The sequence below is a fragment of the Stegodyphus dumicola genome, chromosome 2 (assembly GCF_044657685.1).
Source record: "Stegodyphus dumicola isolate Sdum_Otavi_A_Nest chromosome 2, ASM4465768v1".
Classification (NCBI taxonomy): domain Eukaryota; kingdom Metazoa; phylum Arthropoda; class Arachnida; order Araneae; family Eresidae; genus Stegodyphus; species Stegodyphus dumicola.
The window spans coordinates 209,077,689-209,102,188 of NC_140769.1; the positions used below are offsets into that span (position 1 = coordinate 209,077,689).

The following is a 24,500-nucleotide window of genomic DNA, read 5'->3' on the forward strand; positions in this document are numbered from 1 at the left end:
GATCTGAAAAATGGGATGCGTCTTATACGTCAATACCCTACTGCATCGATACATCGTTTGTGAATGGGTCAAAGCTTCATGGGATGCTGTAAAAACAGAGACAGTGGTTAAATCATTTAAGAAGTGTGGCATTAGTAATGCACTGGATGGTATAGAGGACAGTTTGTTGAATGAGATTCAGATGCTGATTTAGAAGAGGTTTCAAATGACTCTTCATTTAGCTCCAGAGATGAGCGTCTGGATTTTGATGAAGGAGCTTAAAAGGTGTTCTTTTCCAGATAGACTGGGTATTTTCAGAAAGTATTACTTTGTATTATTTTATACTTAAAATACTGTAAATTCATTATAATGATAAGTAATAAAGTTTTATCCTTCAAAAATGTGTGCAAAAAAGAGGGTGCATTTTATTTTTGGAAAATACGGTATTTAGAAGGATGGTTAACGGATGGTTTGTATGAATTGATTAAACACTAAAACTTTCGAACAGCTAAAATATTTCATGCTGGTTTGATTAAATTAAAAAGCATACTTCTCCTGATTTCAAAGAGCATTTTTTGGCTAAATGGACTACCATCATTTCACCTACAGAAATGGTTAAAAAAACTGATTTTGAAAATGTGAGAAAAAGAATAAAACTGAAATTTTCTGCCAATCAAACTGAGAGAACTAACAAAGGATAATTTAAATCTCGTTACAAAAATTTTGTGTGTGAGTATGTGTGTGTGGGGGGGGGGACAGAGCATCCACCTTATTTTAAGCATTCTGATAAATGGGATGATTCAAAATACCAGAAAGATCACCGACAAAGAAATCAGTTTCAAAATAAGAACCAAGAAAGAAAGTTTATATCGACCACATTGTTTTGAGTGCGGGTCATATGAACATTTTAATCCTTAATACCCTTGCTTAAAACCAAATGAAAAAGTAAATTGCATATCTTTGAATGATGATTTGTTAGAGACATATACAATTAATGATTTAGTTAATGGGTACGAAATGCCTATTCAAGATACTGAAGCCATAGTAGACGTTATTTCTTGAAAATACATACATAATGCAAAAACAACTAGAGAACATGTTTGAGTATAATATCTTTCAAATGACCATTTAGTGTGCCTACCGTTAGCTGAAGTTGAAATTAATTGTGAACTTGTTCATATAAAGACAAAGGCAGCTGTTGTTACAAATAATCCCGGCAGATATGTATTGGGGAACAAAATTGCTCAATTTTTAAAAGATAAACCATTCTTTAATTTAGGAAAGGTAAATGCGGTTTTGACATGATCTCAAGTAAAAAGATCTCGTGAACAAGATCAAAGTAGAGACACCGAAATGGAGAAACTAGAAGAACTGTCATTTATTGAGACTGACAGGGATATTTTACCACAAGCTGATGAGGAAGATAAGGAAATTATGAAAGTAATTAATGTTAATTCTGAGGAATTAATTGAATCTCACCACCAAAGCAGAGATCTAGCCTCATTGCTTAGCAATGCTAAAAATAAAAATTCCAGCATGACAAATTTCAAAGTAAAAGAAAACAGGCTGTTGGTGAAAATAAAAATAGATAAAAATGGAAATGAAAGGGAATTAATTGTTACTCTTGAAACATATAGAGATCAAATAAAGTTATGTCATGATAGCAATTTAGGACATTTTGGCGGCATCAAAACTAAAGATAGACTAACAAGATACTTTTACTGGCCTGATTGCCATAAAAAAATAGAAGAGTATGTTAAAACTTACGATTCATGTCAAAGAGTGGGAAAACCTAATGATAGAGCAAAAACTCCTTTGACTTTAGTACTAATTATTGCAGAAGTATTTTCAAAAATTAACTTTGACGCATGTGGTCCTTTACCGATAACACCAAATTGTAATTTATATTTAATCACAGCTATTTGTTTAGCTTCAAAATATCCGGATGCTGTACCTATCCCTAATATAGGCACAATCTCAGTATTTGAAGCCATGTTACCAAAAGCCAAATATTTATGAAGCCAAATATTTAGTAGAATGGGTTTCCAAAAGAAATACAAACTGATCGAGGTATGGCAATCTAGCTGCTGAATTTTCATAAAATTTGGAATAAAAGTAACTAGAAGTTCAATACACCATCCACAAAGCAATCCTGTTGAACGATTTTGCCGAACAGTCAAATACATTGTAAAAGTCTTATATACTGAAGCAGCCCCTGAGTGGCATAAGCAAGTTCCCGCAGCTCTCTTTGCTTTAAGAACAATAAAGCACGGAAGTACGGGATTTACATCTTCAGAATTAGTACATGGTCAAAATCTTAGAATACCTGTAGCATTATTGTATGAACAATAAATAAATCCTGAAGATGAAAAGAAATAATGTTGCTGAATATGTTTTCCACTTGATAAATTGATTAAAAAGATGCAAAGAGCTGGCTACAGATAAAATGCTGGAAATGCAAACGAAATGAAATGTGTGGTACTATCTTAAAGCTATCAAAAGGGAATTCTCTGAAGAAAATTTAGTATTAGTTGTATCCATGAGTAAAGCAAATAGACTATCAGTTGAATGGAAAGGTACACGGAAGTTTGAGAGAAATTATCCGAAACTAATTACGTTGTGAGTTTCGAAGGAAAACAAAACCATAATCAAGTCTACCATGTTAAAACCTTATCACAGGCGATCACCAACCTTATGATTACAGAAAATCAACCTGAAAATGATAATATGGAGGAGAATTTCCAAACAATTGACTCCAAAGCAAAATTGTTCAATTTTGAGGAAATTAAGGAAAACAGTTCCTAGAATAATAAGTTAAATGAAAAACAAATTTAATAATTACATGATCTGCTATTGAAATTTTCATAAATTTTCTCTAATAAGCCTGGAAAAATGCATTTAATAACGCACGATAGTCAACTGACAAAAAACACACCAATCCACTGTAAATTATACAGAATTCCGCCTAGACAAACAGATATATTAAAAACAGAAATTGATAAAATGCTTCAACATCACTATTCTTCCTCTTGACTAATATTGAACAAGTTGAAAGTGAAGCAGCAGCGAAATATACAACTCTTTTGGATTTAACCCTGCAATGGAGGAGCCGGCGTACAGAGTACGCCAATAGCATCTTTCGAGCTGTAATTTTTAGACAACGTCTTCCTGAGCTTCCTCTCTTCCTCTACCCTCCTAGAAACATTCCATGAGTGCAATGTATCTGGTATTTCTGGTCAGTCTGGTTTTCGCCTTCCTTCCGAAAGCAGTTATTGTGAAAAATGTAGGCGAACGCAGTATGCCACTCCTCCAAGTATGGTCAGAATGAATATTGTACCTCTTGAAGATTATTTGGCATTTTAGAAAGTCTCGGTTGATGAAAACTCCGACAATTTGGATAACATGTAGATGAATCAGAAGTCATCGAACATTCTGATCATGAAAGTGACTCAAAAATTGAGAGACATGTTTCTAAACATCCTCATTTTCCTTCCTCAAATGATGTTTCCCCAACAAATGGCAATTTTAGCGATGTTGAAAATGACACGAGTGATTTAAAATATGAGGACTTTTTTGTAAAAACAATTTACAAAAAGAAGAAAGTTGGAGGAAAGTTTCTGAAAGAAGAAGAGGAAACTTATAAGTGGAATAAAGTTCCCCTTAAGAGCAAATTCACCAGAACGCCTCAAAAAAATTTGATGGAAAAAATATTCCCAAGTGTAAACAATTGTGACGATATAAATGATGAGCTTTCTGCGTTCAAGAAAATCATAAATACAAATATGATTGATGCTATTGTACAATATACAAATATTTATCTCAAATGTAACAGGATTGCAGATTATCTCCAAAACATCTCAAAGAGAAGCCCGTATGATACTAATAGAGCAGAAATGTTAGCCTTTTTAGGAATTTTATTCTTATTCGGGTACAAAAAAATGTCAAAACTCAATTTGGAGGAAGCATGGGCAAAAGACAGTACTGGAATTGAAATTTTGCAAGGGGTCATGAGTCTCAAGCGATTCAGAAACCTGTGTGCTGCTATTTGATTTGACGATAAAGGCACAAGGTATGTGAACTCATAAGCTTGCTGCACTAAGAGAATTTTTTGAATCTTTCAATCAGAACTGTCAAAACTTTTATACACCAGGTGATGAACTCACAATCGACGAGAAGTTGGAACCTCTTCGCGGGAGATGCTCTCTTACTCAATTCATCCCCAACAAGCCTGCAAAGTACGTTCAGAAAATTTTTGCAGTTGTTGACTCACGAACGTTTTGGACATTGAAGCTTGAAATTTATTGTGGCATTCAACCCCTGGGACTTTACCAGGCTTCTAAATCAAGTATTGACTTTTCCAAAAGGCTAATTGGTGCATACGAAGGTTCCAACCGAACCTGACAACAAATAATTGGTATACAAACCACCCACTAGCTCAATATCTTTTTACCAAAGGTAATAACACTTGTGGGTACTCTGGAAAAAATAAAAAGGAAATTCCAAATGAATTCCAGCCATCAAAAACAAGAGAAGTCAGCAGTTCGCTGTTTGGTTTTCCAAAGGATATGACAATTGTTTCATGTGCAACGAAAAAAAAATAAGTGTGTAATACTGCTCAGTACTTTACACGATGATGGCAAAATTGACCAGGAAACAAATAAACCTCACATAATCCGGGATTAAAACAAATGTAAAGGCAGAGTTGACACCGTAGACCAACTTTGTAGTAATTTCACTGTCACCCGAAAAACCAAAAAGGTAGACAATGAAAATATTTTTTGCACTGCTAAACGTAGCGGGCATAAATTCGCAAGTGCTCTTGAACTTCGCCAAACCTGATGCAACCATCAAGTTTAGAAGATATTTTTTGAAAAATCTAGCTACATCTTTGATGAAACCACATCTTCAGAATGGTCTGAAAATGCCATTTCTCCTGTCGCATTCCAAAGCTATTATTAAGAGGCTGGTAACAACAGAAGCGGACAAGACAGCCGAAAGGGACGAGGAACCACCTGCAAAAAAGATCAAAGGAGGCTGCGCTGAGTGCAGTAGAATAAATAATTACTCTACCATAAAATGTTCCGAGTATTATAAGTTTACCTGCAAAAATCATCTGGGCAAGACAGTACAACTTTGCAAACCCTGCTGCAGTGAACATGGACAAACTGAAGAGATTTAATGTAGCAAAAGATTTTTAATTTTTCATTTGTGAAAATTTATTACTTACCAAACTTTTCTTTACGGAATATTTATCATTTGTAAATTTGATTTATGATCTTATAATTTTCATACAGAAAATAATACAGAATACTATACAACTTTAAATTACATTTCCAGCGCATTCCATTTTTTGAATTAATTAAAAATTCGTAATTTCCATCTTCACTGCTTTTTTCTGTTATTCTTTTTCTTATATCATTTTTACTATGACGAATCACCTTATTAATGCCATGTATAAGATTAAATAGTTTCAAACATGAAGCAGAGGCTCGAAAAACGACCCCTCTAAAACTGTACCATATGCCAGCCCCTCCAGCTGAGGGTTAACAAAGAGATACTGGCAAATACCATTAACACCTAATGCCCAAAGATTAGCCACTTTTGTTAAAAGCTTTGGCACATTTAGACTCCACAGATGGCTTTCGGACTTAAAAATGCACCTTTATTTAAGGAAATGACGGGCAAAATCCTTTATGGTTGTGAAAACTTTGCTGTTCCATATGTGGCAATCTTTTCAAACACATGGGAAGAACATCTAAGTCATCTGAAAGTCACTTTGACAAAAATAAAGGATGTTGGTTTAACCATTAAACCTATAAAATGTAAATTTACTCAAAATAGAGTAAACTATCTAAGACATATTGTAGGTCATGGTATAAGAATGCCAAGTGAAGTCAAATTAAAAGTTGTTCTTGATTTTCCCGTGCCATCCACAAAAAGTCAAGTCAGAGCATTTTTAGGATTAGCAGGATATTATAATCATTACATTCCCATGCTTTCATCTATATCAGCACCTTTAACTGAAACTTTGAAAGGAAACTTAAAGAAATGCAAAATAAATTAGACAGAAGAGTGCACAAAAGTATTTGAAGAGCTAAAGGAAAAACTGATACAAAAGCCTAAACTACATGCACCTGATTTCAATATGGAGTTTATTTTGCAAACTGATGCTTAAACTCTGGTACGGGTGTTATTTTAGCTCATATGAACAAGACAATGAACATCCAGTATTATATCTCAGAAGTTTACAGAAACTGGAAAAAGTACTCTACCACAGAAAAAGGAATGTGCCACCATAATATTCGCTGTAAAGAAATTGCAATGTTATTTAGATGGGCAAACGAAATTCCTCATCATGACTGATCATAATACCTTAGTTTAGCTAAAAAATAATGTGAGTCTTAATCTGAGACTTATGAGATGGGCACTTACAACCCTACATGCCCACCAGCGGCCAAGCGGTAAAGTCGCTGAACACTGGTAGTTTGGTACGAGGTTCGAATCCCGCAAATGGGCTGGCTGCATGAGCGTTTTCGTGGTTTTCCCCATGTGTATCGTGTATACGAGCCAGTTTCCCTAAGAAAGTCCTCCACGAAGGTATCCGTCCTCTTACGCAAATAGCCCTTGAGGCTTTGCTATAATCACACACACATATAACCCTACAATCAATTACACAGTCATTCGTTGAAGTGGTAAAACCATAAAAATGCAGACGCATTAAGTTGTACTCCCTAACATGATTAAAGAATTTGTTTCTCTATATAGATAAAAAAATATTTTGTTCTTTCCTCTCTTTTTGACAGTATGTTATTATATGTTGTATTTCAATTATGGATATGATATTGTGTTGTTCTGAAAGAAAAAAAATTGTAAACTTTAATTTATAAAAATATCAATTAAAGTTTATCTGGAGGGGGAACAGGTTGTAATATTTTATTATTTAATAAATAATTACATTTATTGTCCTTGACACTGGGGTGGCAATGCCATATTTGTGTCGTGTAACTATTGCTGAGCAACGTTAGAAAATGTTCAAAAAATGTAATTCCGAAAGTTTTACCAGTAGTTGATGTATGAAAAATTTGTAGGGAAACAAACTGTAATAGTAAGCTGGAGTGTGAAGCTGTAACAGATAGAATTTTATTTAAATTATCTATCTTCATGAATTGAGAATACAATTTATGTTTTACTAGGAAGCTATCTGTTATTTTGATAAAACTACAAAATACATTATAGTATTTAAAATGAAAGCATGAAAATGGCACCTATGACTATATGATAGTCATGTTAAACTTTAATTGCATTACCTCCCAATATAAGATTGATAATGAAGAAAAGAAAAAAAAAAAAAAAAAAAAAAAGAGTACATTTTAATATTTTTACCCCTCAATGCTGATAATAAAATTTAGAGCTTCCTCCTCAGATTTTTGATTTAAGAGCTCATACTTTAAAATAATGTAATAAAAATTGCCATTGCCAAGAAGTAATTAAATGCTTTGAAAACTGATTAAAATGCATATATTACCTCCATGATGATGAGAAATACTACCTCCACTAGCAATAATTTCATCTCGTGCAGCAGTCTGAAATATAAAAACATACATATTGTATAAGAACAATTACAAAAGGAACTGCAGAACATTGCTATCTATATAAACAAGGTGAAACTGGGAGGTTTTCACGCTAGGGTCTAGGACTTTTCGTCATTGCCATTTCACCGTGGAGATGTTTCGCCATCAAGACATATTTTTCTTTACATGACTGTATTATATCTTGCCATATTACATTCCTATTAAATTTATCTAGTTTAATAATTCTGTTTACCTTTTGTATACTTAATAAAGGTTGCTTGTAATATATATAGTTATTTACAAGTAACAGATATAAAGAAAATACACATAGTTGGGAGATTATGTTAGTATCAAAGAGAACTGGGGCTAAACTTCTGATATAAAATAAGTTATATTATCGATTTTAAAATTATGCAGGTACAATATTTATATAATTAGCGAAAATTTCTTGAAATTTTAATCGGCTAGTTCAGAGAAATCACTCATACAAGCAGGAAATTCACATTTTTATAAAACCTGAATGCAAAACGGAATTACTTTGGAATTTTGTCAGCACATTACTATCTTAAAATTAAAAAGTCATTTGTAACAGTATATTTGTATAATAGTCCCATTTCCTTCACGCTACTATGTATTTCATTTTTAAGGCTGAATTTTGAAAATTGAAAAAATATTTGTACATTTTTCACTTTTCTTCAATACTTTTAGAAAACAAACTCCTCAAATTTTAAAATGGATACATTCACATAGTGATTGTTTTTATCTTAGTAACAAGGACAGACCCTTGCAAACTATCTGGGTAGGCTTACACCAAACTTTTTCTTTCTAACTGTTAAACTTTATACCAACCTAATACGAGAACCAACCTATTACGGCAAAGCCAACAGGAACCGATATGGAATCTGAGATTTCACAAGTCAGCTGCATATTCACACTATCTAACTATTTATGGATGATATGAGGTCTAAGGAGTAACAGAGACAGCAATAAGAGGATTCAAGTTACTGAGAAGTAGAAATGAAGATATCGTTGCATATGTATGGGTTCCTAATGCATTGAATGCACACAGAAGTGATGATAGCTGGAAAAAAATTATCAAAGTATTATTTTTCACAGTTCTAAAACTTTTCACAAAAATACGCGGACAGCTCTTCTCAGTATCACACAGTACAATTAGCAGTTACACTTCAAACTACTAACAGCATTAAACACAATGCAATACGAAGCAGACCTAAAGAGCGAATCTCACACGGATCAACTCTGAACTAATAACTACTGAGAAACTGATGCTCTGTATGTTTTATCTAGTTTTTCCTAGCTGCTGAGAAATCTCTAGCACCTTCCACTTTTCGAAACTACTGGAAGGTATATGAGGTCCATATACAGTTACAGTTATTCAATTACAATACCCATTCCAGTTATACAGGGATCAAACCAAAATGTTGCTAAATTTGGCCACTTTTGACGATATCTCACCAAATTTGGCAACAAAAATTAGTCGTGCAAACCATCACCAGCTTTAGCAAGATAGCCATTTACTCAATGCTAAATAGACTAGGCCCTGTATTCTTATTTTCCTGGCAGAGCATCTTCTCTTTAAAGCATTTCATGCTACATTATATGTGTGTGTGTGTATATATATATATATATATACGAGGGCCATCCAGGAAGTAGATTACGTTTCCGTCTGTGTCCGCTAGGGGCGGGGCTAGCGCGGCCATCTTGGGGTCAGAGCGTTGCGCAGCTCAGTCTGCATCTAGCCGTGCTAGTGAGAGGTTCGTGCTGTGCTCCGTTCAGATACTGTGACGGTTTGAAATGTCTGCGTTAATTGAAAATCCCGCGAGCTGCGAGGTGCGCTCAGTAATAAGGTTTCTGACTGCAAAAAACTGTAAACCGATAGAAATCTATCGGCAGCTTCGTGAAGTGTATGGGGACAACATTATCACTGAAGGTGGAGTGCGTCAGTGGGTCATAAGATTTCAAAATGGCCGAACCAATGTTCACGACGAAGATCGAAGTGGGAGACCCAGCATAGTGACCGCCGAACTTCTCGAAAAAGTCGATGCTAAAGTCCGTGAAAATCGAAATTTCACAATAACGGAACTTTCTTTGAGACCTGGCACCGAGCGACTTCCACCTATATCCAGCAATGAAGAAGTGGCTGGCTATGCAGCGTTTTGATGACGACGCACAGCTGCAAGAAGAGGTAACGAAGTGGTTGAAGGCGCAGGCGGCCGAATTTTTCGACGAAGGAATTTCCAAGCTCGTACATCGCTACGATAAATGCCTTAATTTGTATGGTGACTATGTAGAAAAGTAGTATTTGAGTGTGGCTTTCATCTGTATATAATAAAATTTGTTTCCTATACTTTGTTTATTTTTTTATTCCAAAACGTAATCTACTTTCTGGATAGCCCTCGTATATATATATATATGAAATGTAATTTCTCATACATTATTTGCTTTGTGCAGCCGGGGCAACAGGAATGAGACAAATTTTGGAATATAAAGTGGTAGGTTTATTTTAGCATCCATCTCACAAGCGTTCTCCTCGTACCTTGAGCAGAAGCCCTACTTATACATATGTGTACGTCACGAGGCTCCTCCAATCAACGATATTAATTGAAATCATGAGGTGACGCTATCTTCTCATCAGGAGTGTTCTTAAGTACTTTATGTAATATGACAAATTTACGAGTTTGGAGATTTGGCGGGCGCCAACAGGTTAATATATTTTATACTAAAGAAAGGATTTCGCCAAAATTTAGGAACAGGGATGCAATTTAGGTAGAGAATCGCCAACACATTATTAAGCAATATTAATAGAATTTAATTTAATCAATTGATTTAAAAATATCATTACAGATTATCCCCCCCCCATCTGAAAAGGCTTGCAGTTGCGGCCGTCGACCCAAGACAGTCCAGATAGTGAGAGCAGAAAATTTAGTTATTAGGAAATTAAGTGAGTAGGAAAACTGATTGGGTTTACCTCAAGGCACACAAAATGTTTACATAAATTATGACATAAAATATTTGAATATAATTAAAACAGTATATACAATATAATAAATGATTAATGAAATTATAATATAGTAACTAAGTGCAGAACAAATAAAGCACTAATAACATATTGCTGGTTAGCTACGCGGCAATAGGAAATAGTAATATAACTGAATTTGTAAGTTTATATCTTAGGGCATGCCATTCACAGTTTGTGTATGAGTCCGTACAATCATTAGAGTTGTCATTCAGGCTCATCTTCAGTCTTTTACTGGTCTTTGGAGATCTCCGGATCATTTAATTAGCGCTAGAATTATGGATTAGCATTGGCACTGAAAACATTTGAGTTTTTATGTCACGATACTAGAACTCTTATACTCTTGTTGAAAATACACATTTTTCTAGGTTTTTAACATATTTTGTCACTCTATTTTTCTCTTATTAATGATAACAAAACAAAATTTAACTTCCAACATCCATACCAGTTTTTGTACACGATGCTGCAGAAACATAAAATGAAATTCAGAAGTTTCAACAACTGAAATTTAACTTTTTCAACTGTTGCTACAATTTATAACACAAACATAGGAAAACATGAGCTCAAGGAAATGTGAGGGTATAGTACTCTACTTGTAGTATAGCCTCAATTGAGTGTTTCCCACACGGAAAGTGCATTGAACCTGAAACTCAAGTTTGAAGGAGCCCAGTAAAAGAAAAGGGCAGACAAACTTTTCAGACACTGAGAGATAAATCAATTATTAAGGGGGACAACAGGATGAAAACTAAAACAAGGGTTATGGATAGTTTATTGATTTATAAATTTTGATTTATTCATGATGTAATTTAAAGTTCTCGGGTGGATAATAGAACCTTAATTTTGACGCATGTACAATCTCAGTTGGTTTCTTCGTGTGAAAATTTTCCCTGTCGATTTCATAATTAACTTCAGATAATTTATTCATAATCTGATAAGGGCCTGAATAGGGTGAAGTCAATTTTCTAGTATTTGGGTATTCGAATTCCTCGTAAAGGACAAAATCTCCAGGTTGAAATTTAGATTCTACAAATCTGATGTCATATCTAGTTTTATTCTTTCGGTGGTATTCGATAGTTCTTTTCTTTGCTAAAGCCCTTGCTTCATTTAAGGAAGGGTATTTATTTTGATCAATTGGAGATTCAAAAGGGAGGTTACCAAATAGTAAGTATGCTGGGGTGAACTTAGTTACCGTATGAGGGGAGTTGTTATATTCGATAACAACTTGCTCTAGCACTTTAGTCCACGGTACTTTTTTAGAAGAAGAATTTACTTTACATTTTAGTCGACTTACTATTGATTGATTTACTCTTTCTACTTTACCATTTGTCTGGGGATGGTGAGATGAAGTTGTTTAACATTATGCTTTTTAAGAAATTTTTTGAATCTAGAGGAAGTGAAGGCTGCATTTCTGTCACTCAGAATTTTTTCGGGGACTTGTATTTGAAATATTTGTTTTAGACAATTGGCATAGGTTTCTGAAGTTACACTTTTAGAGGGAAAAGCCCAGACATATCTTGTTGCATGGTCAATAACTATATGTAAATATTTTTTTGTAGAATTATAATAATTAAATCCTCCCACAGTGTCAATAGAGAGACATTTGAAAGGTTTGTCTGTTGGGGGTACGTCTTGCATAAGACCAAATTTTTTCTGTTTTTTCTTTTTATTAAGTTGACAAGTATGACAATGTTTAACAAAATTTCCGATATCTTCGCTAATATGAGGCCAATAATATTGAGGGGTGATTAAGTTAAGCATAATTTGAACTCCCGGGTGACCAAAATTTTCATGGGTTTTATTCAACAATTTTAATCTTAAAGATTTAGGTACTACAATTTTATAAAAATTCTTTTTCTTAATTACCATCATATCATTTATCTCTTGGTAATTTTTTCCGCAGACAATATCAGTTTTTTGTTCTTGGATTATTTCATTTCTATCAAGTAAATGTACATAATGTTGGAGGTGCTGTGAAACAGGATGTCTAGAAAGCATGTCAGCTTCAATATTGGTAGAGCCCTTCTGATACTTTACTTCATATACTTAGTTTGAGTGACCAATGGAAGAGTCTACCTTTTAAATTTTTAACATTTTTGAGCCAAACGAGGGCTGCATGGTCCGTACGTATAACAAATTTTTGTCCATGCAGATAGTAATAGAATTTGTCTAGGGCATCTACTATGGCCAAACATTCTAACTCAGTAATCGTATAATTTTTCTCATAATTTCTTAAAGTTCGGGAATGATATGATACAGGGCGAAGGACATCATTTTCATCTGGTTGTTTCAAAACAGCTCCAACAGCAGTTTGAGAAGCGTCAACAAAAATATGACATGGCCTACTGGAATCATACAATTGTAAAACAGGTTTGGAAATCAGTATTCTTTTCATTTCGTCGAAAGCTTTTTGACATTGGTCATCCCATTCCCACTTGACATCTTTTTTCAAGAGTCTGTTTAATAGAGCTCTAATAGTTGCATAATTCGGAATGAATCTTTGATACACATTCACACTTCCCAAAACTCTTTGTAACTCTTTGGTGTTACTGGGGTTTTTAAGTTTCTTAATAATTTCTATATTATGGTTATCGGGAATTATTCTACCATTTTTTTATTTCATAGCCAAGAAATGTGATCTGATCTCTGGCGAACACACACTTGTTTCGATTCAATTTAATATGCTCCTCTTTAAACACCTCAAATAAAATTTTTAAATGTTCCAAATGTTCCTTCTCAGAGGAAGAGTAAACGATGATATCATCAAAGTAACTGCAAGCGAAATTAATTTTATTTTTTGTTAATATTCGTCTAATTGTTCTGTTAAAAATTGCAGGAGCATTTTTGAAACCAAAAGGGAGTCTTAGCCATTCGACTAATCCAAAATTCATGCAAAAAGCTAATTTCTCAGTATCTGCAGGGTGAATCGGGATATGCCAGAAACCAGATCTCAAATCAATTGTAGAAAATACTTTTGCTTTATTTAATTTGTCTAACAAAGTGTCAATGCGAGGAAGAGGGTTTGCATCTGTTTTAGCTAGGGAATTCAATTTTCGATAATCTATACACAATCTAGTTTTCTTACCTTCCTCACGTTTAAGTACTAAAGTCATGAGGGACGAATATGGGCTACAACTTTCTTTAATTATACCTGCTTGTAATAATTGATCAATTTGGGTCTTAATTTCCTCTTCTTCCATAGGGGATGTTCTATAAGGTCTTAATGATACAGGCAAATCAAAATTTAAATTAATTCGTTGAGGTTCAATATTAATTTTTCCTACATCATACTTATTTTTAGAAAACACAGATGAATAATCATTTAACAATTTTTCCAAGTTATACTCTTTGTTATCGACAGTATTAGAAACAGCATTTTTCACATAAATGTTAGACTGAGAAACTAATTCCTTTGGATTTGTAGTCCGAGATTTACAGGTTGGAAAATTTCTTACATCGTCATCATTATTAACACATGGATAAACATTTGTTGTACCACCTTGAAGTTGGAGGTGTAGAGATATGGGTCGGCTGTCAAAATGGCAGTCATCATTAGTACAATAGCTCTCTGTTTAATTTTTAAATTAGTACAATCAATACTCAACTCAAATAATTTGCATTCATAAAGTCCTAAAATTACATAATTCAAATTATTATCAAGAACAAACAAGGTAATTTGGTTACTAATCCGTCCAATTTTCATTTGTATGCAACATATTTTGTTGGAAGATTATTTTTCCTTTAGTTTGGGTTACTGAAAATGATCTAACTCTTTGTACTTTTAAACGTAATTGTCTAGCCGTTTCGGAAGAAATTATTGATATGGTGGCACCACTGTCTACAACACACTCTAGACGTTTCTTATTGGACAAATATCCCGACACCTTTAATAGTCAACTACTGTGAGGGGTTTCTGGGGTTGGTTCTATTGCAAGGGGCGTAACATTAGGTGTATCAGATCTCTCCCCTCTGAAAGGACAAACCTGAAACCAGTGAAAAGCATTTGGGATACCGTTCCGGGTACCAAGTCTACAGGGACTGGGTGACAATGGCAATCGGTTTTGAGAATTATAATTATGATGACTTGTTAATCTTGGACCACTGAACCGATTATAAAAATTACTTGGTCTCTGAAAACGTTGGAAATTGTTGGGTCTAGGAGAATCTTGTTTCACAGTAGTTTCATAGCTTGAAGTTGAAATTCTACTTCTATTAAATCGATTGTAATCTTGGGGACTGTTCCCAATCGGAGTAACAAATCTGGGAGGTGCACTTTTGATTTGTTGATTTTCGCTAATCTTAATAAGCTTATGGACATGAGTAAGCCAAGAGATGGGGTCAGAGGGTGCGTTGATCGTCATTAAGGATTTTAATTCTATAGGAAGGCCATCCGTCAGACCCTCCAAGATCATTTCATGAGTTAGATTTAATTTTTTACCAATATCTAATTTTTTGAGAAAATATTGCATTATGTCCTCTTTATGATTGTACTTGTAATTGGCAAAATCACCAAACGTAGTTAAAGTGGGGTCGAAAAAATTTTCCTTTAAAATTTGGACTAATTCCACATATTTAGTAATTTTATGGCAGCTTTTGACATATACGCTAAGTGCATTACCTTTTAGATATCGAGCTACATTATTAAGCTTCCACGTTTCATCTTTATCTAAATGAGTTTTGTTAAAGTATGTGAAGCCATGAATTTATATCCATATCATTCTGCGCGTCAAAGGGAATTATACTTGTTTCAGGTTCAGCGCTAGCTGCCCTTAATGAATCATCAGGATCAGAGAGGTTTTCATTAGCCATTATTTTTTAATAATACTTTCATAAATAAAACTAATAATACATTCATAAATAAAACTAATAATACTTTCATAAATAAAACTAATAATACTTTCATAAATAAAACTAATAATACTTTCATAAATAAAACTTACTTTCATAAATACTCTTTAAATTTTCCCAAAACAATACTAAAACCAAAATACATCCTTTAAATACCAAATTTAAAATACATTTATACCAAAATAATACTTTTTAAAATTTTCAAAATAAAAGCACTATTATTAAATCAGTAATTATAATTCAATAGTAATAATATCATTTGCATCGCCAATCTTTTTACTAATTGCTTCTGTTTGACTTATTGTGACAAGAATACGAGTGATGAAATCGACACGAAAATACACATTTTTGTGCACTCTTGATTAGATTTTCGCAAAACACAATCAATCACCACACAAGCACAAAGCTCTCGAGAGCAACACAGAACGGCGTAGACGTAGGGAAAGATTTCCATTCTCAAAAGTAGGTCAACGGTAAGAGAACATTTGATGAACGATGAATTTTTGATGGAAACACAGATCACACCTCACAGGGGCAGAAGGATGCTTCTCTGGACATAAAATAATCTGCAGAATACAAGTAACAGAAGGATGATTCTCTTGAAGCAAGAACGCCTAGAGAAAAATGTAGAAACATAGAAGTCGCACAGCCGCAAATTCATCTAAAGTGCGTAACATTTTATTCGTATAATCCTTGGGGTGTCTTCTTTTTTAGATAATCCCTTTGAAGGTGGTATCCTACCGGCTTTCTGAAATGTAATTTCTCATACATTATTTGTTTTGTGCAGCCGGGGCAACAGGAATGAGACAAATTTTGGAATATAAAGTGGTAGGTTTATTTTAGCATCCATCTCACAAGCGTTCTCCTCGTACCTTGAGCAGAAGCCCTACTTATACATATGTGTACGTCACGAGGCTCCTCCAATCAGCGATATTAATTGAAATCACGAGGTGACGCTATCTTCTCATCAGGAGTGTTCTTAAGTACTTTATGTAATATGACAGATTTATGAGTTTGGCGATTTGGCGGGCGCCAACAGGTTAATATATTTTATACTAAAGAAAGGATTTCGCCAAAATTTAGGAACAGGGATGCAATTTAGGTAGAGAATCGTCAACACATTATTAAGCAATATTAATAGAATTTAATTTAATCAATTGATTTAAAAATATCATTACATATATATATATGTATGTAAATAAACACAATTTCACATATAATTTTACTAAAATTAATTACATGTATACAGTATTCATAACAATATCTTACTAGACACTATAATGTTAATATTATTATGTATTCTTACTGGAATGTAGATTTCTTTTAATGAAATAACATTGTGGCAATTACCCGTAGTTGATCCTTGACTTCTTTGTAACCACATCCTTCATAAATTAAACTACTCCCACCATCTTGCCCTCTTGATTTTTGGATGAAAAAATGAATAAAAAGTGGAAAAATGTGAAAGGAAATAAGGTACTTTTGGGTTTATTATTTACATTTAAAATCTCTATATCCTCAAGAGTCATTACATTATCATCACAAATTTAATAATCTCTATGATCTATCTTTAGCCCACAAAACAATGGGCAATCTGATAATTACTGATTTAGTGAGATGATGATGGGTATCCTGTAATATTTTCTACCATAACCTCAATAACAAGCTCTCCAATTTCTGTAAATTTCAAAGCAACAGTAATGTAGCACAATTCTGCTTCTCTAATTTGAATCACAAATGTATAGCTACCAATCTTGAAATCTTAAAAACCACGAGAAACTCGAAGGTTTTCATGCTGTGGAGCACAACATTTCAAAAAAGTCCAAACTAACTTTATTTTATAATGCTTTGGTCAGATTTTTAAACAATTTGTAATTCAATTCTGATGTAAAACATATTAGCATTTAATTGGATATTCTAAATTTTATGTTCTTTGGTTTCATTTTAATATTTTCTTACACTTTGATACCAAAAAAACCCCAAGCAATGAAGGAAAGTTTTTATATTTATCAAAGCACTTTTAAATGCGATGAAAATAAAATTAAAAATTAATGTACACTCTGCCCCCCCTCAAAAAAAGAGGACCGTTCTATATCTCCCACTCAACTGGGTCGGTAGATGAAATTCAACTTGCGTTTTTCATGTCTTGAAAGCACGACTTAGGAGATGTATTAGATTTATATATAGCACTGTTTTAATATAAGTATTTTGACACAAAATCAGAGTTTTTCTGAAATGGCATGCCAAATTTATTCCATATTTCAATTCTAGGACTCAAATTGCGCCAAACTACCAAGTTTTGTAAAAATTGCATGAGTAGTTTTTAAAAAATTAGCCCTCAAAATTTTAGCTCCTCAATGTTAATTGAGCTTGGTAGATATTTATTAATCTCTCTTTTTTTATTAAACTTATTTGATTCTTTCTTTCACATTTCGAAATTCAGGGTCATTCCAAATAAAATTCGGGCATTTTTTATGATTTATATTTATAAATTAAAAAAAAATTGAATTATAATCTGTAAAATTTTTATGATCATCTTAAAGTAGACATATTTCTAAGCATACCTGCAAACAATTAGAGTTTTTTATTCAAAATTTCCGAAGATATATGCGAATTTATTATGTACGTTTTCAAATTTGGCATATTTGTTGAAAGCTATAATAAAATCAAATGTGGTTTAGGCACTAGTTAAAAATTATTTGAAAGTATGAATGATGTGACTTTTTTCTGCTCATGCACAACGAAGGGAAAGGAAAATAGGCTGCCATATATTAGTTTGCCATTTCTTGGCGCAAGCTGAAAAAAATAATAATCAATTATGTTATTTCAGAAAAAGTACGATTTTGTGTCAAAATACTTATGTTAGAATAATGCTACATATAAATCTAATATAAATCACAAGTCGCGCTTTTTTTTACATGAAAAATGCAATTTGAATTTTGTGAATCGGCCCAGTAAAACAACTTGCATTTTCCGTGTTTCGAAAGAATTCTAACATACGTATTTTTACACAAAATCGGACTTTTTCTGAAATATCGTAGCAATTTTGTTTCCATATTTCGATTCTATAACACAAATTATGCCTAGATATTACATTTTGTAATTTTTGGTGTCAAATTTAAAGAATTATCTTGATGTATATTTTTCAGTTTTTGCCAAGAATAATTCATTTGACGAACTTCTTAATTTATAGTAACCTATTTTCCATTTCTTTTTTTCATTGTACATGAGGGAAAAAAAAAAAAAAAAAATCAGCGTTCATACTTTTAAATAATTTTAACAAAGTGCGTAAAGCACATTTCGTATTATTATTGCTTAGAGCGAATATGGGAAATTTTGAATAAAAAATTCTAATTTCTTGTAGATATGCTTAGAAATACATCTACTACATAAGATGCTGTTAAAATTTTTGTAGGTTATATATCACCAAAAGTTTTTCAAAAAAATTTATAAAAAATATTTTAAAATACAAATTTTAAAAATAAATAATAAAGAATGTGTGAATTATATATGGATTAAGCCTAAATTTCGACACCTGGAGGAAAGAATCATGCAAGTTTAATAAAAAAGTAGATGTCAATAAATATGCATCGAATTCAATTAAACATGTAGGAGCTAAAATTTTGCCAGCTAATTTTTTAAAAACTACTTGTGCGAATTTTACATACATTGGCAGTTTGGCATAATTTGAGTTGTAGAATCGAAATATGAAAAAAATTGGCATGCCATTAAAAAAAAAAAAAAAGGCTGATTTTGTGTCAAAATGTCTATATTAGAACAGTGCTATATATAAATCTAATATATATCCTAAGTCATGTTTTTGTGACATGGAAAATGCAATCTGAATTTCGTGAATCGTTCCAGTAGAATGGGAGATACAGAACTGTCCCCTCTTTTTTTTTGCGCAGTGTACACAGCACTGTTTAATTGGGCATGATAGCTGATGGAAAGTTTCCTGTACAAACCCAATTAGTTCAATTTGGTGTTATTATTCTCATATAATATATTTATGTAATTAAATTGTGCAGTGCATGATGGGCTGCTGAAGACTGTGAATTTAGTTCTCTAACATCTTTTAAATTTGAAAGTTCCGATGCAGTAAATCTTAACTCTTATAGAAGCTTTTAAAATAGGCTAATAAGTGGGAACAATTAGTGATTTTTTTATGACAGTTCTGGTATTGTACCTATCTAAAATCATGTAGCTGCATAATAGGAGTTGTGAAACATTGTTTTGTTCACTACTGTTGTAACTATGCATGATTTGTTAGACTGAGCAATAATCAATACATAACTGGATAACAATTCATTATTTGCATAACTTTTGATTACACGTTACTCACAATAGCAACGTGCAGGTAGTTCACCAGATATGCTGTTTCAAAGCTATTCAGTCGCATAACACCATGATAATCCATCATTTAAGGAACTATGATAAATCTACAATTATTAATTTTCCAACACTGAATACACTTCTAATAGAAAGTGTGGAGATGCATATATGAAGCTCTGTGATCAGGCTACATGATACATGAAACTGTTTACAAGAAGATAAGAAAACAAGAAACTAATGAATTAACAATTTTAATCAAAGCAGCAAACTAAAATTTATAGGAAAGACAATAAACTTTAAAACAAATTTCTTCATTTTGTTGAGATCAGGGTTTCCAAACCCCTTGCTTTCATCAATCCATTTTAGAAGAAGGGTTTTCTTCATTAATTCCCCTTACATAGTTTGTAATATACAGCATACAACATAATAATAATACAAATAAGTGCACTTAAATAACTTTAAAGACAGCAATTATACTAGGAATGTAAACAAATGCTTTGAAAAAAATGTTTTACTGGATTTATATTTCATTGTTTTATATATTATTTTTAATTTTTAAATATAAACAAATTTTCAGATTACACAAAAGTTGTATTTTTAATTAATATTATCTATTATTACTATGTTTGACGTATTACTTTTAATATTTTGCATACAAATGTTTAACTTAATTCTCAAGCACCTTTTTAAAAAAATATTTCTTTTTTTTTTTTTTTTTTTTTTTTTTTTTTGTTCGTTTTATGTTTCGTTTTCTTAAATTATTGGCTTGGTTAAAATCTCATTCTACTAAGCAAGACAGTGGAAAAGACAATAATGTTGGTCAGCAACAACTTTTATTTGGGGTATTTCTCTCACGTGACTAAAGCTTAGCACACCCTTCATGTGATATGACTTAATATTATTAGTAAATATTTTTGTCATCTATTGATCTTCATTACACCAATCAATTGCCAGTGCATATTCACCTATCAACCTCCTTTAAAATTTCATTCACCCTCAGGGATCCACACTGACCTCAATGGCAGCCCCTGATTTAGATCTATACAGCCAATTCTTTAACCTGTTTTCAGATCTCTAAAAATAACAGCTGGAAATCACTGATATTAAAAACATTTAAAAGAAATTATGCAAACTGCTAGTCTTTAAAAGATAAAATGAGCAAAGTAACAAATTCTGTCAGAATGATGGCATATGAATCATATTTCCATGTAGAAATACTGACAATAAAATTAAAATCTTTCATTTACAAATTTATTCAACAATCCTTACCTCTATACTTTCATATGTATGAACTGGATCTGAAACTCCTATGTAACCAAATGCAAAATAAAAATACACACATGCACCAACATCATAGGATTGTGTAACACGACAAGAAGCAAATGCTGGATACTGTATTCCGTGGCTGTGCACTTCTCTGTGTATTCTATCTTTTACATTTCTACACAAATCAGTAACTCTGAAAGATAAAAAAGGTGTATTCATATTCAATTTCAGTATTTCATAATTAAGCATTTCATAATAAGCTAATTGCAAATACTTATATAATGCACCATCAAACTGTACATGTGGAAAAATTAATAAAAAAATTATATATAGCAGACATTGCTTAATTTGATCCCCGTTTATATTATCTTTCAGATACTGTTATCAAATTGTCCAAGTCTCACCCGAACAAGAATATGGAAATACATTGCTTATTGTAAACAACAATTTGGTTAATATTATAAAAGTATTATAGAATAATTTCTGACACGGAAGTAAAGTTAAGAATAAGGTCAAATTAAATTAACAAAATTTGCAAATAATTAGAAAAAATGTGATTAAACAATTTTTTCTCCCAATTTCATCAATCGTTTAAAATTAGGCCCAAAAGCAACCTTTGTTTGGCTGAGATTTTGAATACCTCTATGATTTTGAGAATGATCAGAGATAAGTTTCTCTTCTTCAACAGCAAAAAAAAGTCTGAAGAATCTTCCTCTTCCCAGCTGCTTGGAGAAAGAAAAACATCAAATTTATACTGTTTTTTCCTCTAATTTTAAATTTTACATTTGCATGTTCTGTTCCAGTGCATGAGGGATGCCCTCCAAGTATTAAGATTAGGGGTATAGCGTTAGTCAAAATGATTTATAAACTGAACTATTGCATTAGAAACATCATGAACAATTCATTGACAAATTTTTGCATATTTTCTTAATTAAAATTCAGTGAAAGTACTTATTTAAATGTTTCTTGTATTTATATTAAATTAGTTAAATTCCATTGCTGTTTTTTTTTTTCTCATCGTTTAGTGTTATCTTCAGCTAATGTTATCAAAATAGCCATGGACAATTGTGATCACATTAAGTGGTGCCTAATGTAATATATATTTAAAACTTTTTCACTACCATAGAAAGTCATCATGATGAGAAAGCCACAATGATTCAAAGATCAGACATCTTAGTGTAATACTTGTGATTTAAGTACTTCGACTTTTGTTGTACAATCTATTTCGAAGAAATGGTAAATAACCAGTCTTATTATACTAATGTCGTGAAATGTTTTACACTAAAACATATACACTCCATCACAAAAAAATAGATGCACTCAAAACAAAAAATCAAGCCAGAATCACGAAACCTGGCAGAAATATAGTCTGCTAAGAGATATGCAAATGATTTAAATTTCGATGCCAATGAAACAAGGGTAAGTGTGCTATGCATAGCTGGGAGAGTTTAAAAGCATGATTACTTGTGCCGTAGGGCTAAATGTTGGCAACAATGTATCATAGAAGGGATAGTCTACCATTGCGAAAGGTCAGGATGTCCAAGAAGCACAAATGAGCGCAAGGACTGTGCAATCACAAAAGTGATCACTTCCATACCAACAATGTCGATAGCATCTATTCAACGCCATTTACCACATTCTAGGCATTCACTGGTATCAAAGGAAATCATTGGGAGTTGACTGGCCAAAGCTGGTATATGCTGCTGCCATCCATTAAAATGCCTATCACTGACCCCTTATTATAGACAATGCCGACTGGATTTTTGCTGAACTTGGGCAAACCAGAGTGGGACCAAATGGAGGCATGTGCTTTTCAGCAATGAATCCCAATTTTTCATCTCAGAGCTGATGACCAGCACACACGAGTGTGGGGAGGCGGCCAGGCCAGCGGTCCGATACGGTATTTGCTGTCGAGCAGCAGATAGTGATTACACAAGATGTGACAGCAAGATTTGTTGGGATACATGATCACCTCTAGTTGCCCTTCAAGACATTATGATGGATTGCAGTCATGTGGATAACATTTTAATGCCAGTTGCACTGTTTATGCTATTAAGTCGCCCAGGTGCAATTTATCAGCAAGATGATGCTTGTCTGCATACTGTGTGACTCTCCCAACAATGTCTTCAAGGATACCACGTACTCCCGTGGCTTGCAAGGCTACCAGACCTCTCACCAATAGAGCACATTTGGGACATGCTTGGAAGGTGCAGCTATCGTGAAGTACTGGAGAATTAACTGCCGACTTGCAAAGGTTATTACATGATCTTCTGCAGGGTGTCATAGGCAACCTATTTGATTCGATGCCATATCGTGTTTCAACTTGTATAGCTGCCAGAGGTGGCTTATACAACTTACTGATATGTAACCTCTTTCATGTCATAACTTTTTAACAAAATGATCTTTTGTTCTGAATTTGTAACTATTTGTTTATCTCTTCATATACTACATAGACATTTTGTGATAGTAGTTCGTTTCTTTCTGGGTGCATATATTTTTTTAGGGACAGAGTGTATATGAACATTAGAATTGTAATATTATTATAAAGAATACTATGGTAAACAAATACGTAATATATAGTTTAATGTGTTATATCGTTTTTAACATGATCACATATATCCATGACTTTTTTAGTAATATTTAAACAATAAAACAAGATATCATTCGAAATAGCAATGGAATTTAACTAGTGTAATGTATTTAGAAACATACAAATAATTATCTCTACAGGATTTTTATTAGGGAAATGTGAAAGTTTGTTTCTGAACTGTTCATAAAATTTCTCGAAATTATTTGACCCCTAATCTTAACATTTGGAAGTCCATCCTTTATTCTAAGGGAACATGCCAATAAAATTCAGAATGACCAAGCGAACTGAAACCTTTCAGATTTTAACAGTCACCCAAAAAGATTTGTTTAAGATTTTTATGCTCTTGCTGAGCTCACAGTCAACCAGTCTGCCCCCGCTATCCCATTATTTTCATCTTTCTAACTTTATTATTAAGCATCATTTTCTGCACACTTGCATACATTTCAACAACAAAATCAGAAAACTTTTAAAGCTGTATAGAATTCCCTATGCAGTGTTAAATGACTGCATACACTTTTACATTTTTTATTAGTCTTTTCTCAGTTCATGAAATCACTATTCAGGTTTCTTAGTAAAATGGTTAACAAAAAATTATTTTGTCTTTTTATTATTAACTTTTATTTTTTATCTTTATTAAATATCACGTTCTTCACATAAAATTCAATTCAACAAAAAAATCAAAAAATATTTAGAAACAATATATCTTTAGAATTCCTGACATGGTGTTAGAGGTTGCCACACATATTTTTATATTCTCTATATTATTTCTTTAAAAACTAGCAATCAAAAACAGTTACCATAAAAAGTACATAATGATTTTAATGAGTCCAGCTAGTGTATAAAAAGTAAAAAACACATTCTTAAAAACCATGTTTATTGC

General features: G+C 32.7%; 1 protein-coding gene across 2 annotated transcripts in view; it reads right to left on the bottom strand.

Annotated features, from left to right (window-relative positions):
• LOC146998807 (alkyldihydroxyacetonephosphate synthase, peroxisomal-like) overlaps positions 1-24,500 on the bottom strand; it is a 169,536-nt gene that overhangs the window by 14,039 nt on the left and 130,997 nt on the right. Inside the window, exons 17-19 of one of the 2 annotated variants that reach the window (XR_015039718.1) lie at positions 21,034-21,223; positions 15,525-15,560; positions 7,505-7,562 (exon numbers count right to left, since the gene is read on the bottom strand). Coding sequence is in view for 1 of the 2 variants with exons in the window: in XM_085811680.1 (XP_085667806.1) it covers positions 7,505-7,562; positions 21,034-21,223 (248 nt within the window). In the remaining variant the exon portion in view is untranslated. The remainder of the gene's footprint in view (positions 1-7,504; positions 7,563-15,524; positions 15,561-21,033; positions 21,224-24,500) is intronic. The other variant, XM_085811680.1, reaches the window with a different exon arrangement.